This window comes from Chionomys nivalis, chromosome 15 (genome assembly GCF_950005125.1).
Source record: "Chionomys nivalis chromosome 15, mChiNiv1.1, whole genome shotgun sequence".
Taxonomy (NCBI): Eukaryota; Metazoa; Chordata; class Mammalia; order Rodentia; family Cricetidae; genus Chionomys; species Chionomys nivalis.
In genome coordinates, this window is record NC_080100.1 from 56,482,848 (window position 1) to 56,502,161 (window position 19,314).

A 19,314-nucleotide genomic window follows, 5' to 3' on the forward strand; every position below is an offset into this window, starting at 1 on the left:
TTTCTAAAATAATTATATATTGACTGGTTGTTGGATAGGATATATGTGTTTATTAAATAATAGAATTAGAATATATCTATATGATATGCAGTGTATAACTTATTGCCATACAAGGTCATTTGGTAGTTACAGGGAACAGTGTAGATTTGATCTAGAACATTTTTGAAGTTTTCAAATAAACTTTATTATAAGACAATTGCAAGGAAATAAAACATCGAACACCCAAATAAACCAGTCCCAAATTCTCTATAACTTAATGACTGTATATATAACTATAATTGCCATCAAAATGGAAGCTATGAAGCTTTACATTGAAATTTTAGATTTACAATATTAAGTATATTTTATTCAACTGGCCACTATCAATAAAAATATCTGTGGCAGAATTGGAAATATATAAAAAAAATCTTTATATCCTTTTCCATACTTTGTGTCCATACCTATGTTCATTCCTTTCTCATGCCCGGATATATTATTTGTTCCACTTTCTTCATGTTGTACTTTACTTCCTAATTTACAGATGACTTAGTCCTATGTGATCATGAAAGTTATCTTTATATTTATTTTATTATTCATTTGTCAAATAAGTCGTGCTTGCCTGGTTGAGTTAGGAGAATCATAACTGGTATCTCTAACAGTGCAATGTGTAGGATGCATCTCTTAGACTTATTTACCCTACTTCACAAACCTCCCTCAGTAAAAGACTCTTGTTGACTTGATTACAACGATGCTCATGTTGTCATGGTGGCAGTCTTCATATAAAAAGACAGAAGAATAAAAAATAGGATTATGACTGAAAAATTTTAGCTTTTTTGGAAAATTGCAGATACAAAGAGAACCAGAACGTGAGTCTAATAAAGGAATCTTTTGTTTTGTAGTCACATTTCTCTGAATTGAAGACATAACAAGCATAAAAGCCCCTTATATCCTGTCTGTTATTAACAGCATTCTTTATAAATCAGTGATCTCTTCCGGAAGAGTTAAAAAGTACTTTAAAGGAGATTCATTCTAAACACAGATTGTAAGAAATGGTTACAAACAATGAGGAACATGCACTTTTAGATTTTCAGAAACTGTCTTTGACGTGTGTGTGTGTGTGTGTGTTTGTGTAGAGTGCTATTCAAAATGTGCACTTACAAGGCTGGAGAGATGCCTTGGCAGGTAAGAGCCTGAGCTCTCATTGCTAAGATTCAGGTTAGTTCCTAGAATCCATGTGGTAGCTCACTGTAAGCCAGTCCTAGGGGAACTGACAACCACTCTTGGCTGCTGTGGTCTCCAAACACACACATAATTCACAAACACACGTGAAGAAAATATATACATGAACATAAAATAAAAATATATGAATTTAAAATAATAATAATAATAATCCAAATGTGTACTTACTTTCTAAATACAGTGAGTGTATATGGTTGTGGGTGATATATCCATGCAATATAAGAAACATTAAAAACACATTTTGATGTTTTGTTAACTGCTGATTGGTTGTTTCACCTATACTATGGTAATTCAATAAGGTGAAGAGAGTATCGTATCAATAAATGAGAATTTGGAATAAAAATATTAAAGCATCTGAATGGTGAGCTGCTTTTGTTTCTTATAAAACATTCCAAGATTATACACATACACACACACACGTGTGTAAATATATGAAAAATAATGTGATTACAATTGGAGAAACATATATGTTGGCAAAAGATTAACACATATTTATGATTTACAGACATACTCAAATCAGAAACATTACTATTATAACAAAGGGAATTGATCCACTTGTTTTAAAAAATATTCTTCAATTTAATATTTCCACTTGACTATTTTAGATTTTCTTGCTCAAATGTCAGGAAACCATTTTACTATGGCTGACCTCATAATCTCCAGTATGAGCAAAATCTAAACAGTCATCGTGAGCTCAGTGGAGGAAGGGATTTAAGGGATTATTTTTTCATTCTAAAAATAAACCACTTTGTCAAATACGAAGCAGAAACCTTCAGGACTGTACAGAAACCTAATCCCATTTAAAGATTGCCTCCAACCTAAGCCCATCTCATGTAACAAGAGAGGAAACCAGTGCCTTCCTACTTATGAATAAATAAGTGATCAGTCACTTGGATACAGAACTGTCTCAGAGAGCAGAAGGAGTAGAGGAATTGTGTCTGTTAGTATAGTAACAATCTCATCCTGAAATGTTGTAGTGTGTCAAAGCCTTCACTGACACTCTCCTAGTTAAATCTCTGTGTTCACTGACGCACAGGCATCCTTGTTGGACAACCAACACTGTCACTACCTCTGTATCAGCACATGTTTAAACGGATTGCAGTAGTACACTGTCTTCAGAAATGTAGCCCAATAACTTTAAGTCACCTTATCTGAATTCTGAAACTGACTATTTTTCTGTAAAGCAAAATTGTTTTTTATCTACTTCATTTGATTATTCTAGGTAAAATTTTACAAAAAAAAAAACCCGTTTTCTATAGAATAGTGAGAAAATAAGTTACCTAGCGAGTACATTTCTCAGATGTTTAACTCCTTCACAATAAATCAAATTTCTTAAACATATTGCAGAAAAATATTTTATCATATGTGTGTGTGTGTGTAAATACTTCAATGCTTTTACACCCACAAATGGTTACAGAAAAGTTAGTCAGGGAGTTTCAAAGTCAAGGTAAACATAGTTTAAAAATAGAATATCTAAACTAAATCCCAAATGCGAATTCTATGCTATGTGGTCAAGAGTTTCTCATTCTTTCCTCTACGTTTTCAACTATGTGATCCATGGATGGAGCTGTGAGCAAGTGACTTCTGCACTGTTGGCCACACATGTTTAACTGCCCAGTTGATAGTTTTAGGTAAGACTTTGTGATCAAAGTGAGCAATAAAACCCTTGGGTTGTTCTTCAATTCAGATACCAATTGATAGTCACTGTTCTCTAAATCTCAGGGATTGAGAAAAAGGGCACTGTGCTCTCATTTTCATTTGTCTTCTTCCAAAAATAAAAATGACAAAATCATAGTGTTTTGTAACTGTACAGTCTTTTAATAATGATGAAGAAAGGTCAAACTGATTTTGTCTTGAAAGTTGTTTCCTAGTTACAACCCACCAAAGTAGTGGGAGGGAGAAGAAATAAGTAAAATGGGAGGGACAGAATTTAGCATATTCTTTCTGACTTTAGGAAATGTTAGCACAGAAATAATGCCACTAAAAATAGATCAGGTATGTTAATGGCCACAAAATTTTTGACATAACTAATAGCAATAATATAATGGTAAATATATAATACAGATTTAAAGGATATATCAACAGATGAAAATAGACAAAAGTTTGATAAATATAAATTAAAAATAATTTTGAGTATCTTATAGACATTGCTATATAATAGCCATATTATATGTATTAATAACTGCCTGAAAGGTATAAAGACAATGACTAATCTACCTGTATTTAGTCCCCTTTGGCCATATTATTTATAGTAGTTAAAGAATTGCAAGCTCTGCAAAGGCATCACTGTAGAAAAAGGGATAGGCACTCGGGATTTTCCACATCACAGATGTGTACAAAGATGGATGAATGTGTAAATATATGTAAATCGGTATAGCAGAACAGGACGTATACATATGAAACTTAGAGTAGGCATGGAGAAGAAACTTAGAAATTATGCTAGAAATTCCAGGAGTAATTGTTTGGCCACAAGTCCATCCACATTCTATGTCTGTTTCCTAGGAAGGCACTAACAAACACCTTGGGAAAGTAATGGGTTCCCCAAAGTGTATGATTTTTGTTTGTGGCACCTGTGTCTCTAAGTTAAAATTCTATAGGTAATGGTATCAGTCCTGACAATTCACTCTTTCTGTCTTTCTCAAGGACTGATGAGAAATATCATTTGTTTCCTAGACAGTATAACGTATTTTATGTAGATTTGCAGACTAATATTTTTTATTTACCTCTTTTGCTTCTTTCAAAGATCTTTAAAAATATTTGCATTGATTATTCTGACACCTGCTGGTGAGGGCACAGTGGATTTCAATTTTTTTCCCTTCCACAACTATGGAACCAACGGTTTTTATGCATATATTAAGAAACAATTAAGTGGTGATTTTTAGCATCCATAGTAACTACACAAAACCTTTTAATTCTTACCCCCACTTCACAATGGCCTTCCTTTGAATTTGTTCAGAAATGCATTTACTTTTATTAGGGAGGTATTCATGTCATTGCACAGACTGTGAAAAGGCACAAGACAGGAAGAAATATGCTGGTCTTCTACCTAAAATCACAGCTAAAATCTCAATAATAATAATAGCATGGCTTCTTTTATAGCTTTAAAGAAATGTGCCAAATTTCCAACTAGTTAGCTAAGAAAAAGAGCAAATTGATAGCTATGATAGAAGATTTTAGTACAAATTATATACCTGCAATGTTACCTATTTTTCACATTTTACCCAATTTATTTATTTTTGCTTTTGAGATGAGATTATGCTTTTGAAAGTTGTAACCACGTCCTTCCCATTCCCTTTCCTCCTTTCAAATCTGCCCATAAAACCCCCCACTCACAATTAATTCCTGATTTGAACTGAGCTCAGAAGTCTATGTTGGCAAGGATATGATAAAACTGTTATACCATAAATCACACTCAAAGCCATAGCACCTGCAAGTGTGTGCAGTAAACAATACCAGCACCACTTTCTTATGGTTTAGAATACTCTCCGAAGCCCTACAGAGTGTACACGAGTGATTGCATATACAGTTAATACTATTATTAGCACCCATTTAAAAGCTGAAACATCTCAAAAATAAATTACCCAATTAACAATGTTATCATAATAACTGGCGAGGAAGTAAGAGTTTGGAGTAATTTAGGCACAAAAACCCATTAAGCATGCTTCGTGGTGGTGTTTAGTAGCCATGTTCTTTTACTATAATCAGGTATATTTTAATCTTGTATATTACTAGATTTTAATGATTAGTAAAAAAATCATAACCTAGAGAGATCGGTTAACTTTATTAAAATAGTCATTGAATCCACTAGATTCTAATGTTATATAGACATTCATCTTAAGATAGTTAATCAAAATATGAGCATTTTAATTTAAGGAAGTGTTCAGAAAAGCACTATATCTGCTTATTGGGGGAAATCTTTGTAACTTTAAGATAGAGGAAGGAAGAACAAACTATTTCATTTCACTTCCCCATTTTTATTGTACATATTTTTCCCAAATCATTAAAATTTCTAGACAAAATAGATTTGAAATGTAAGGAAACATTTAAGAAATAAAGAACTTTCTTAGCACCAAAGGTGAGGCTTTATTATATCATGGCATTACCTGGCACAGCCCAGACGTTGGTTTCAAACTGCCACAGCAGAGTATTCTCACTTAACTGTTACCTTCGTTAGAATATTTTAAAATTAATTTAAAATGTTTCACCTTGAATATGATACGAGCACTTATTTCTTAAAGTATAAAGTTAATGACCATGCAAATTAGGTGATGAAGACCCAAAGTGCAATAATAAAATCCCCACAGAAACCTGTTATTTCAGCTTAAACGTCACTATGCTAATCAGAGAAGCCTAGTATCATCGGGAGTGAGATTCTTCAGGTATTAATTTCTTCTTATGTAGAATTAACTAAGATCACCATTGATTAAAAGATGGAAATGCAAATACAAATGATTCATAGCATTTAGGGCATATCTAACAATTTTTAGATTGTGCCGCTTGCTTAAATACTCCAGGCACAAACTGCAGGCACAGGAACAGATTGCATAAGATGTCACGTGCCTGCTGCAACTGTATGCATGTTATTGGATTTTTTTAAAGCAATACACAATAATGAATAATTTAGGAGTTAATTAAATATTCAATCTGACTGATCCATTGGTTTAATTTTAAACTAAAGACTACTAATAAAAGGAGTTACCTACCATTATCAAGTTCCAGGCATGAGTGCCTGTAAACTGGAATCCACACAAAGGGAAACACTAATTCCTATAAGACGTTCGATAAATTATAGATACATGATGGGGGATGGGTAAGAAAAAGAGGAGTAAAATTCAGTGCTAACACTAGCTTCAGTAAGTTTTCCAAAAGTTTAATTGTTTGAACCATCAGGCAAGCTCAGCTCTGCCTTTTGCAGAGGTCTGGGGGGAAAAAAAATCAGAGAGGGACAAGTTTAACAGAAAGAACTAAGGCAAAACAATTGTTTCTTTCCCAGAAGTGTTCCTCTTCCACCCATAGGGTGGCTTACGAAGGGAAGGACAAGTCTGCTCAAGAATGCCGGGAATAGGTTTCAGGAGCTTTGTCTAGAGGACCAAATTGGAAAGCCAGGGCAGCACCTCCATGGTCCACTTGACTGGTGGCTTAAACTGTGCCCTCCATGGGTTTGGGCATCTTCAAGACCTCAGCACAGCTCTAGCAACTAGAAGTCATCTGACAAACACAGTCACTCATTAGGTCCTCTAGCCTACTTGTCACCTTTGATGTGGGTCAGATAGGAGGAGAGGCACCGTGTGGGTGCTTGTGAGTGTGTGCCTCTGTGTGTGTGTGTGTGTATGTGTGTGTGTGTGTTTGGGGTGGAAATGGAGGCGGGGATAGAAGCAGGAGAGGGGAGTGCTTTCAGCTTTCCCAGTTCAGGCATCAAAGTGCAGAAGGAATCAGACAAGAAATAAAAGAAAGGAGAAATAGCAGCTTTGGGAACCTTTTCTTTTCCTTACCACTGGAGACTTGGCCACCTACTCCAGAATCGTTTCCATAGGCTAACCTTCACTGGAGTGGCTGCCTCTAAGAGGTAACTAACTGGCCTTTTTGGAAAACAGAAGCAAATTGAGATCTCACACTCACTCCTACACCCAGGGGGCGGGCAAGGGCCACATTGTAGGGCACTAAAAAGACCAGAAGTAGCCACCCCCTGAGTCCTGAGGGCATTTGGCCCTCAACACAGATTTCTCGAGCACAGTTCCCTAAGAGTCTACAGCACATCGGTGGTGCATGGGTGGAGTACAATATCCATGCAATGCCTAGTCTATTCTCAAAGGGATTCGAGTCAACGCATTTTTTTTTATCCCAAATACTTCTAGAGCCACGGCGTTTTAAACCCTTGTAGTGTATGCAGATCTCCACTTAACGCTGTCTGTGGAGGACAGTGTTACATATGGACCTCTCAGAAGAGCCGACTGTCTCCGTGAACACAGACACCCCATATCTGGGAACCCTCTCTCCTCTCTCTGTCGGTTCCTGGCTTCAAGTCAGTTCCTGCTGGTAAGGTTCTGATGAGATTTTGTTTTTAAAAAGCTTAATGTCTCACAGGACCTGAAAGTCACCGAGACAACTCAGCAGGAGACTCACTGAAGTCCTGCATTTTTTAAATGTTGTTTTATTTTATTTGCTGGTTCCTATTTACACGAATTAGGAAATTTCGTGTATGCTTAGCCATAAAAGGCATAGGCAGACCATTCCGAACAACTTTTCGGCTCCGGGGCTAGGGCCACATGAAGGTTGGTTGGCATCTTACAACTGTCTGTCACCAAGAGTTATAGAAGGGAGTGCACCGTAATGCTCAAGCCCCCTGGGGGTTAGAAGAGAGGGGAGTTGTTGAGTTGTTGTAATTGATGTCACGCACCCAGGAGCGGGAAGGGGGAGAAAGCAAGCCAGTGAGTGAGCAGACCTCTCCCCATCTCACTGCCAGCACAAACTCTCAGTATCGGGTCCAGGCTAAGAGACCCCCCTTAGCCCCCGCCCTGCGCCAGAGCACTGCAACCAGACTACCGCCCTGCGGTTATCCAAGCTGTTTGAGCACCAACTGGATGATGGACACGCACACTTGACACACTTGATCCTGCCAGGTCTTATCACAGCCCTACTCTCTGTCGTCGACCAGCAATAGTCACACTTGCTAACCAGGGTCCTGCAGAGAAATCAGTGGCAAAGGAAGCCCAGGATGAATAGCCCCCTCCCACCCTTCAATCTTGTTTTTTAGATCACACCCTCTTCCCAGACTCAGCCCGGGGCACTCTACTCGGACTTTGCTAGCACTTTCTCTGGGTATCCAGGGTGCGTCGCCTCCTCCCTGGCGCTCCCCACTCAAAGCACGCACTGAAGACCCACTGTGGTCGCTTGAGCGGCATTTCCAAAAGGTGCTTCCCACCCATCCCGCATCCAGTGACCCCTTCCCAGTCACCTCACCTTTGCCGAACTGGGGCACACCGAGGCTGAGTCCAACCAGAAGCCAGACAGCTACCAGGCGCTTCATGATTCCTGATGTGACCCGGGAAGGTCCGGGTCGTAGTGGAGGGCACTGTAGGCGAGGTGGCCCTGCAGGACAGCAGTAGACCCCGCCCCTGTCAGAGATTCAAGAGGACGTCTTCTTCCCGCAGCGCTTGCTCAAATTCTTGCGAAAGGGCGAATAAGAGTGATGGCCCCGGGAGAAAGGGTGTCGTCCCCCCCCCCCCCGCGCGCTTCTTCTGCGCTGGGGTGCGCGGAGGTGGATGCGCTGGAGAGCGACTGGAGCTCAGTGGGCGCTGCGGGTGGGTCCTGGTCTAGGTGCTGCGGGCGGAGCGAGGGCTCCCTGGGTTCCCGGTTCTCCGACTTTGGTGCGCGCACCGCGGGCGAAGCAGCCAGCAATGACTCCGGCTCACGCTGCTGCCGCGGTCGCCGCGGCTGCGGGGCTTCTGACTTGGAGAACAATGAAGCGTAAGCTGGAGGGGAGCGAGCCTCAGGCCAAGAGCGCACTGTGTACAAACAGTGGTGGCGCGCATGTGAGACTGAGCCTGGCAGGCTGGCTTTGGGCTCCCCTGGCGTCCGCCCCCCTGCCCTCCCTCTTTTTATTGCCTGCTCCAATCTCAATCCCCCTCTGCCCCCCTCCCCTCCTTGGAAGGTGGCTCCTTCTACTGGAAGAGAAAGAGAGACAGCGGCAGCCACACCCTGGTACCTGCCACTGTCTGCTAAGTTCCAATATTGCTTGAGCCTTCTCCACACATGATGGAAACTCTAGGGTTAGGGGAACGCAAATGATGTCTCAAAAAAAATAAAAAGTGTTGATTCCACGGTTTGTTTTATAGTTAACCCTGCAAAGGAGTCCTCCGAACTTCAGGACTGACAGGAAAAGAAGTTAAGAGATTTCACAAAGTGTCTCTTGAAGCCTCAAGCAGGGTGAAATCCAGCACTGCTGAAAGAAGTGTTCCGATTCCTCATAAGGAGCCAGACCCTGATCAGGCAGGGCAGGCAGCTGCTTGGTTGTTCTGTATGCAAATCAGTAAGCTCAGGACTGGGGAGGAAGGTTGTGGGCTCATCTGTTCCCACTGGAAAAGGGAAAAAAAATCAAGTAGGAGGGCCTATAAGCAGGACATCTGTTTCCCATGAGAAAACGAGAGGAGTGTGGGGACATGGCCGAGAAACAGAGGAGAGAGCAGATTCTTGATGCATCACTCAGGTGGATCAAATTTCGCTGCTCCCCACCAAAACTAAAATAAATGGGCTTATTTTGCACTGAAAGTGATTGAACCAAAAATACAGCCTCTGGCTTACAATTGGGCTTTTTCCCTCTGTTTTCGGTTAGAATGATTGCTTACTGTTGATTCAATTCTTGCAGTACCAAGCACCAAAATGAAACAGGATTCTGTGCCCTCCCTCCCCAATTACTGTTAGGGAGGGAGATGGGAGGACCGAAACACATGCACAGAGCAACTGAAGAAAGCATTCAGTCTACAGGATTAGACGCTGAAAGGGAACAACCATGAGACCTCCTGTTCATTTTCTTCCTCAAGTCCTAGGAACCTCAACGTCTACCATCTTTCTGGTGCTTGAAGTGAAATCAAGGATGGAAGCTATGAAAAACAATTGAAAAATAACACCAAATGACTGTTAGGGAGGGATCATTGTATCATAGCCAAACATCAACCACAAAAACCATGATTCTCCTGTTGTGTTTGTAAGGAAGGTAACACATGTTTAAATAGTTATCTTGCCAAGGGGAAGAAGATGCACTTATTGACTGTGTACTTTCACGCTTAAACCAGTCCCTGTTGGAACAGTATTGTTCAGAGTTGCAAACTCATTCTTCTCAATTACAACTCTACTTCTTTGCCCCTGACTATAAATTAAGTCTGAAAGTGCACTCATGCTGTGACACGTGCTTTACAAAAGACCTCTCCAACTTGTGAAATGACACGTCACTTTTAAAGGATTACTTCTAAAATATAAGGCAAATTCTAAACTACAGAGCCTGAACCCACTCTGCATAAAATAACCAATGAGAGGCAATAGGGTAAAAATTGTGTTTTTTTTTCTTATTCCTTTACCATTTCTACTTTTCAAATAATCTATGATATGATACTAAGAAGCATGTCAAGATTTTAATGTTTTTCTGCAAAATGTAGACTACTAAACACATCCCTTTTTATTGTTTTTATTGAGCTATACATTTTTCTTTGCTCCCCTTCCTTCTTCCTCCTCTCCTTTTACCTTCTCCCGTGACTCCCATGTTTCTATTATACTCAAGAGTTCTTGTCTTTTTCTCCTTTCTAAGTAGATCCATGTGTCTCTCTTAGGGTCCTCTGTGTTGTCTAGTTTCTCTGAGGTTGTGGAAAGTTGGTTGGTTATTTCTTTGCTTTGTGTCTAGAAGCCACTTATGAGTGAGTACATATTATATTTCTCTTTCAGGGTCTGGGTTACCTCACTAATATGTTTTTTTTCCTTAGATCCATCCATGTGCACGCAAATTTCAAGATGTCATTAGTTTTTACTGCTGTATAGTATTCCATTGGGTAAATTTACCACATTTTCTTTACCCATTCTTTGGTTGAGGGGTATCTAGGTAGTTTCCAGGTTCTGTCTATTACAAATGGTGCTGCTATGAACATGGTTGAGCACATGTCCTTGTGGTATGATTTAACATTCTTTGGGCATATACCCAACAGCAGTATTGCTGAGTCTTGAGGTAGATTGTTTTCTAATTTATGGAGAAATTGTCATACTGATTTCCAAAGCGGCTGTGCATGTTTGCACTCCCACCAACAATGGAGGAGTGTTAGGCTTACTTGATATCTTCTCTAGCATGAACTGTCATCAGTATTTTTGATCTTGGCCATTCTGTTAGGTATAAGATAAAATCTCAGACTTCTTTTGATTTACATTCCTCTGATGGCTAAGAATTTTGAGCATTTCCTTAAGTGCCCTTCAGTCATTTGAGATTTGTCTGTTGAGAGTTCTCTGTGTAGGTCTGTATCCCATTTTTATTTTTCAATTTTGGATTATCCCTTTTAAAGAAGTTTTGTTTTGTTGTTTTTCATTTTGTATTTTTTATACTCAAATAGATACAACAACACAGCAAAATACATAGTCTATGGCCACACACATGAAGTAATGATGACGATGAAGGTCATTCCTTATAAAGTGGTGTACCACATTTGAAAGGTGTTGCCAGTTTGTCCCATCTGCCTTCTTAAGTCTAACTTTCCATGATAAGGTGATATATTAAACACAGCTGTACTCACCCAGGGTGGGTCACTTCTTTCTTCCTGCCTATTGAAAAATGAACATCTACAAACAAGCCTCTCATTGTGAGGATTTCAAGTACAATCTCCAATTACAAGTGCATTTACATTCTCATTTGTGCTGGCCTCACAATTTCATTTCATGCTCACTCCACTTATATGGGGCTGTATATATAGATGCAGCTCTTTCACAGGTGCGATATAGAAAATGCTTAAAAAATTGCGCAAATTGAAAAATCAAAGAAAGAAAGGGTAAAATACATAATACTGTAGTGAACTTTTTCCTGCACATAAAGTGCTAAGAGACCTTTACTAATCACATATGATCCACCCTCTGGTTTTACAGCTTCTCCAAATATGTGCCTAAAGTACTAAAAATGATCTATACATCACATGAAAATAGCATTTCCCAAATTGTTTTCTATAGGCATTCTTGTCATAAGAATGTTATAGGCTTCTGGAAAAAGGAAAATAAAAGTATTGCATGAACAAATGATTTTGGGAACGTTGCATATTAAAGAAGCTTCGTATATACCCTTGATGAATGTATACATATTAAATTCCTTAAGGGTTTTGTGGTTAAGAAGGTTAAGATTGGTTTAACCAGTATTTTGAAAACTTCATTTTTTTATAGACATCATGACAAGATTCTCCTTAGTGTACTTGTTAATACATTACAGATTCAGCACCACAAATATTGACTTAAAACAAAGCAAAAATAAGTAGAATCAAATGAGAGAATGCAGGGAATTTATTGATTTTTGCTAACAACTGAATATTTCTTTCTTGATATGATTGTGGTGATTAATCTCAGTTATCAACTTGATGAGATCTAGAATGACCACCAGGGAATGTTCATGGCAGGTTATCCCACTGTGAGTGACATCACTCGCCAGGCTGGGATCTTTGACTATATGAAGAAAGGGAGACTGAGATCATGAACTGAAGTATCTGTTACAGGATGCTTCTTGACTGGGCATGGAATGTTAATAATTGTCTCCAGCTCATGCTGCTGTGATTCCATCATCATGATAGACACCTTGAATCGTGAGCTGGGCTAACTCTGTCTCTTTTGACTCACTTTTGGGAGGGTGTTTTATCACAGCAGCAGAAAGGTAAAGTAACACACAACATTGCTGCCTGGAAGTGGAGCCAATGCAGTGATAAACCTTGCCACAAAGGTCTTAGGCTTTGGAACTCTATTGAGCTGTAAGTAAAATACTTTGTTACTTTGGGCTACAGAGGATGTACCTGGATGGCTAAAAAGCTTAATGGGCCATTCTAGAGGAAGTTTGGAAGACAAGATTGCTGAGAAAACAGTAGAGAGTGGAGGCCAGGTACACAAGGAAATGAAGGTAATGTTAGAAACTATTCTAGAGATTATTTCTATGGTATTTCCTAAAGACCGGGTTTCATTCTTCCCTATGTCCTGAGTAGTTCACTGGAAGTTGAATTTCAAAGAAATGGACTTCAAGAGATGATAGTGTAAGCCGGGCGGTGGTGGCGCACGCCTTTAATCCCAGCACTTGGGAGGCAGAGGCAGGTGGATCTCTGTGAGTTCGAGACCAGCCTGGTCTACAGAGCTAGTTCCAGGACAGGCTCCAAAACCACAGAGAAACCCTGTCTCGAAAAACCAAAAAAAACAAAAAAATAATAAAAAAAAAAGAGATGATAGTGTAATTGTGGAGGACAGAGAGAGAGAGAGAGAGAGAGAGAGAGAGAGATAACTGTTACACTGGAACAATAGGAAACAGTCTCTGAAAGCAATATTGTACCCATTAGAGATACCATTTTGTGGAGATTTAAATTCACTGAAAGAGAATTGTTTAAACTATAACAGAGGCTGAGACTGAAGGAGTGTCCTGATTCTCAGAAGCAAACACATGAAAAGGTATATTCCTCTGGTCAATTCTCAGAAGGTAATTCTCTTCTGGTCCCAGAGGTGGGGGTTGACATCCCAACTTGGTAACAAAATTTAAAAGTGTCATCCAGGTGGAACTAATTTTACAGGTTAATTTAAATCATGGAGAGTTGCCTTATGTTTTCGTAGAGCAATTTGGGTAGGACAATGAATGACAGGGTTGAAGTCCATGCAAAGAGGCTCTGAGCAGCCACCGTGTAAAGCTGTGAAGATTAAGGCTAAATTGCAACAGAGATGCAAAAGATGCTGCAAAAGGCAAATCCACTTGAAACCTACTGAGGAAAGCTTCAGGCACAGAGTGGACTGACTCAAGGCACAGGTTGTTGTGCAGTTAGCAGAGATGGAGGGATAGATTTACATACTCTCTTTGGTGTCTAGTTGACTTATTAGCCATGATTCAGAGATGCTGGACATGGAGTTGCAGAATTTGATCTTTGGCTACTTGGTTTTGGTCTCACTTTGGTTGTGTGTTGTGCTTACATTAAGCCATTTGAAACAGGATGATTTGCTCTATGCCATGATATGATTGAAGTATATAATTTGTTTTGATTTTATAGAATCTCACACTTCAGAGATTGCCTTGTGTCTCAGATGAGACAAGTATTTTAGACTTCTTTATTTTTTTTTCTTTTGGTTTATTGAGACAGGGTTTCACTGTAGTTTTAGAGCCTGTCCTGGAACTAGCTCTTGTAGATCAGGCTAGCCTCGAACTCACAAAGATCTGCCTGCTTCTGCCTCCCGAGTGCTGGGATTAAAGGTGTGTGCCATCACTGCCCAACTGTATTTTAGAGTTCTAAACTGTTGAAACTAACAAAGACTATCAGTACTTCAGAAATTGGAAAATATTTTGACTTATATGATAAGCATGTGAGAATTTGGAGATAAAGAGTAATAGGTTATGATTTAAATTGGTATCAAGTGGACAAGGAATATGATTGAAATAATTAATTTCAGTTGCCAAAATAATGAGGTCTAGACTTGCCTAAAAGATGAGCTTCTGCTCATGCCTATGGAGATCCTTTGATTAGATTGAGATGGAAAGTCATGACCGGTGTGGGTACCACCATTCACCAAATGTGGATCCTGAGCCACAGGGAAAGGAGAGAGTGAGTTGAGAGCAAGCATGGGATGTTTTTTGTAATGTAGGTAGATGATTCTAGCTCTTTGAACTGTGGAGTCACCTCCAAATGAACTATAATCCAGAAGTGTGCTGAAACTGACATTTCCCATATTTAATTGTTTCTATCAGGGTGTTTAATTAAGATTGCAAGAGAAAAACTATGACACGATGAATTCTGAAGGCAGAGTCTTCTGTGTTAATTAAGTGGTGATGGTAGAACAATCATGAATGGAATTTGTAACCTGAGAGATATTATTTCTGTCTCTCAATCTTTCTGACTCTGTCATTATCTCTGTCTCTGTCTTTATCTCTGTCCCTCTGTTTGCTTTCTCTTTCCCTCTGTTTATTTCTTTTTCACTGATACTATGTCATAATAAATAGATGACCATCTGTAAGGCAGGAAACATGCTTTTACTACTGAATCTACAAGCATCCTTACAATAAATAAGAAATAAATATTAGTTAATACACCTATGCTATGGCAATTCATTCTATCTGCTTAAACTGAGCACAGTTGTTTAAGGATTTACTTTTAAATTTTATTTAATGTGTATTTGTATTATCTGCATGTATGTTCAATGTTTTGTTATATTTTGATCTTATTCTGTCAATAAAGTTTGCTTTGAGTCAGAGAGCATAGCTAGCCACTAGCTGACCAAATTAACCACAGAGGTTTTTGGAGGAATGAGGACAGATAGTAGACAGGAAATATTAAAGCAGGTCTGAGAGATTATGTCAGCATTTCAAAAGAAAGAAAGGAAGAGATAGGAGGTCACTAGCCACTTTTCTGCTACTTCTCTGATCATTCAGGTTCTCACACCTATATCTGAGTCCCAAATTTTTTTATTGGAAAGGCATTTGTCCGTGACATTCATGTAGTGTGTGCAGAGGCCAGAAGAGGGCATCAAATTCCTGAACTGAAGTTATTGAGGACTGTGTGGCATCACATGTTTCTAGTAATCATAGTGCAAGGTGCAGGCTGCAAGAGTAGCAAAGACTCTTACCCGTCAAGCCATTTCTCCAGTCTTTAAGCAAGTTTTGTTTTAGGATTATTGGTATTGGATAGGAGTATGGATTCTGGAACATATTGGATTCAGGACATATCTGAATTGATTTTCCATACCTCAGTTATAGCTCATTTACCACAAGTAAAGTCAGCTCATTGCTAGGCCTCAGTGCCCCCATCTATAAAATGGAGTTAGTAACAGAACAAAACTTGTAATGTTATGCTGTTGTATGGTGCATCCAAGGGCCCAAACCAGTAATTGTCACAGAGTGATGATAAGATAAAATGGGAAGTACACATAAAACTATAGTCATAGTCCAAACTTAAGAATATCTCTCACTAATAAGCGATAATCTCTATCCCTAATTTCTGTTTTCACTAAATTATCTGCAAGCTTGTAGCTCAATTTTCAATTTACCATAAAAACAAAACTAAAACTAAATATATTTCCTATTATTTCTGTCATTTAAAAATGTTGTTAATTAAGTTTACTATAGATAGAATCTTAGCGTACTTAATCAAATTATACCAGTCCTCTTTATTCTTTGTCTTCAGTACTGAGGATCAAACCTGGTGTCCCTGGTTATTCAAGCTAAAATTATATGGCTGAGATACATTACAAGCTGTTAGCAGTGTAATATTATAAATTCAATCAAGAACAAGTGGATTCCTGACCTTACAGAGAGCTGTAAGCTTATAAACACGGCTGTGTTTACTGCCAAGTTTGTGGTAATATGTTTTGTAGCAACCATGGGTCACTATTGTTCTCATCTTTTCTTTGAGAAGGAGGAAGACATAGATTAAAATGTACTGGGTATGTCCTACCATTTGTCAGCACTGGAGCCAAAGCTTGCATGAAGTACTCTGAGCCCAGGCCTTTAGCCACAGCTGTCAGCAGTGTTGGAGAGTCTGCTGCAGGCCACACTGCAGTGCCTTCTCAGTTGTACTGCTTTTGTAAGTCATACTCCCCAAATGCCCCCATACCGCGCAGAAGGAGAAAGACCATGTCTGCTGAACACTGAGGAAAATGGGGTGCTAAACTTTCCAGGGACTCATCTAATGCCAAAGTGGAAGCGAAGGGCCTCTTTAAAGGACTTGAACTCTGTTTGGAAGTCTGGAATTATTTTCAGAGTTTTGGGTTAGAGTCCTGGTTTAGACAATATCTTATTTATTTTATTCATTCACAGTTCAATTTAAATAGCTATAATTCATATGTTTGTAGCATTTTCCAGAATTTCTTTATTTGTTATGATCCATGGGGTTTGAGTTTGGTATTCCAAACACTTTCTTAAATCCTTAAAACATTTGCAGAACTTATAAAAACTTTTCCTCTGCTTCCCCAGGATCAGAGTTGTTTGTTCTTTCAACTGTCTTCTCATTGTTGCTCCCTGATCACCCTCCTGTAAATACTTCTAAGGAAATGCTGTCTTCCCTTAAGTCCTCCTCAAGGTGTTTCCACACTCTGCTTGGTGCTTTTTCCAGGGAACGTGAAACTTAACCAAGAACAATGAACCTTTGCCTTTAAAGTCTGGCTGTAAAAAAAGTTTCTATTGTTCCAGATTCTAGTTTCCAAACAAGCCTACTTTAGTGACTTATATTTTAATCTCTATAAAATATTTTTGAGTGTTGATACTTGTGACAAAAGTTCAAAGTGTAGGGAAGATATATAGAGAGAAGACATTTCCCTGCTAATGGTATTTTCTACTTAAACAAGCATTTCTTTGTCACCAGAGATAAATGCAGGGAGCTAATAGCTACTGTCTGCCACAAGTGGTGTGTGTGTGTGTGTGTGTGTATGTGTGTATGTACATACCTGAAGGAATGCTTATATAATGTGTACACACAACTTTACAATATTTGCTAAATTATCAGGAAAGCATCAATCTTGCTTACTTAAAAAATGATGTATTTACGAAAGTATATCAAAAGTTGCAAAGTGTTTATGTATAATCAACCTTTTTTAAAATTTTGAATTTTCTGCCACTCTTTTTTCAAAACCATTACTACAATAATAAGATTCTTTTACATGTGCAAGATAAACTCAGTAGGATCAGCCGCTTGAAGTGGCCTTGTTAGTGAAAGGCGAGCACATTTAAAATATTACATAAGTTTTGAAGTAGCCATTCGAAAAGGATATATAAATTCATCAGTCTACAGTTCATAGAAGGATATGTCTCTTTGAACATTAAATTATAACAGTTGATGACTACTGCCATCAGTATCAATTTTTGAACAGATCTTATCTCAAATTTATTTGTAAAAACAGCATAGGGTACTGCTCATCTGCAAATGTTGTACATGTGGGTCACCCAGCCCATTTGTCTCACATTAGTAGATAGAAACTTTTTCTATTGGGTCTTCACAGGGACCCAAGAACCTTTGGGAGCCTGAGCAGGAGCCTGGGACTGAGGTGGAGCTGAGGCCAATGCCTTGTATTGAACCTTGGGCTTCAGTTGGCAGAGTCTATGACCCTTGATCATGTAGCTCTAATCTACTTTCCATGTTTTGGCTGAGTGATGAAAACAATGGCTTAGATTATGGCTGGGGTTCTTTGGCATCTGGGCCTTAACCACCTTGGGTTTGATGGGTTTTGTTGGCCTCTGTACAGGCACTCATTGATTTGACATTGTTTACCTGCATCTTCTTCAGGTCTATCTTATTGTGCTTCTTGACAAAGCACATGTTCCTCAGGAACTTGCGGTCAAACTCCCTAAGAAATTTGTACCTTTATGACAAAGGTTTTTTGATTCCATATGTGTGCTATTTGGGGAAATGGATTGTGTGGTGTGGTTCTTGGATTTGGCACTGTCCTCTGAACTTGTAGCTCTGAAGTGTTTGTGCTGGGATAGAACAATGTCCTCCTTTTACTCCTCCTCGTTGCTCCTGCTGCTGTTTCTTCTTCTTCTTTCTTCTTCTTCTTCTTCTTCTTCTTCTTCTTCTTCTTCTTCTTCTTCTTCTTCTTCTTCTTCTTCTTCTTCTTCTTCTTCTTCTTTTCTCCTCCTCCTCCTTCTTCTTCTTCTTCTTTTCTCCTCCTCCTCCTCCTCCTCCTCCTCCTCCTCTCCCTCCCCCCTCCTCCTTTCTCTTTCTGCTCCTCTTCCACTTTCTTCTTCCTTCCTCTTTCTTTACCTCTTCCTTCTTCTTTCTCCCTCCTCCTCTTTCTTCTTTCTTCTTTTTTCATCATCATCATCTTCTTCATCTTTTTCTTCTTTTTCCTCCTCCTTCCTCTTCCTCCTTCTTCTTTATCTTCTTCTCCTCCTCTACCAATACCTCTTCTTCTCTTTTTCTTCCTTTTTTCTCCTTTTCCTCTTTCTCTTCGTCTTCTTTTCTTCTTCATTCTCCTTCTTTATCCTCTTCTTTTCTCCTTCTTCTTCCTCTTTCTCCCCTTCTTCCTTTCCCTCTACTTTTCTGCTGTTTTCTTTCTCTTTCTTCCTCTTCCTCTTCTCCCTCTTGTCCTCTTCTTGTTCTTTTTCTTCTTATTCTTGTTCTTCTTCTTGATCCTGTTCTTTTTCTTCTCCTTTTCTCCTCTTCCTCCTCTTTCTCCTCCTTTTCTCCTCCTCTTCATTTTCTCTTCCTCCTCTTCTTGTTTTCTTCTTATCCTTCTTCCTCTTCAACCTCTTCCTCTTTTTTATCTTACTATTTCTTCTCAAATTTAACTTTTGTTTGATTTTTGTGGATTTCACATTATACATCTTGATGCTATTCATCTCCCCATCCCTCCACATCTGCTCTCTACCTTAGCAAAGCCTGCCCTCCACCAGGAAACAACAGGATAAAATTTTTA

The 19,314-nt window shown here is 39.0% G+C and overlaps 1 protein-coding gene across 2 annotated transcripts in view; it reads right to left on the reverse strand.

Annotated features, from left to right (window-relative positions):
• Edil3 (EGF like repeats and discoidin domains 3) overlaps positions 1 to 8,731 on the reverse strand; it is a 459,665-nt gene extending 450,934 nt beyond the window's left edge. For both annotated transcript variants that reach the window (XM_057789993.1, XM_057789992.1), the window contains exon 1: positions 8,179 to 8,731. In XM_057789993.1, the coding sequence (XP_057645976.1) occupies positions 8,179 to 8,245 (67 nt within the window). In that variant the 5' untranslated portion in view covers positions 8,246 to 8,731. The remainder of the gene's footprint in view (positions 1 to 8,178) is intronic.
• Between the last annotated feature and the right edge of the window lie 10,583 nt (positions 8,732 to 19,314).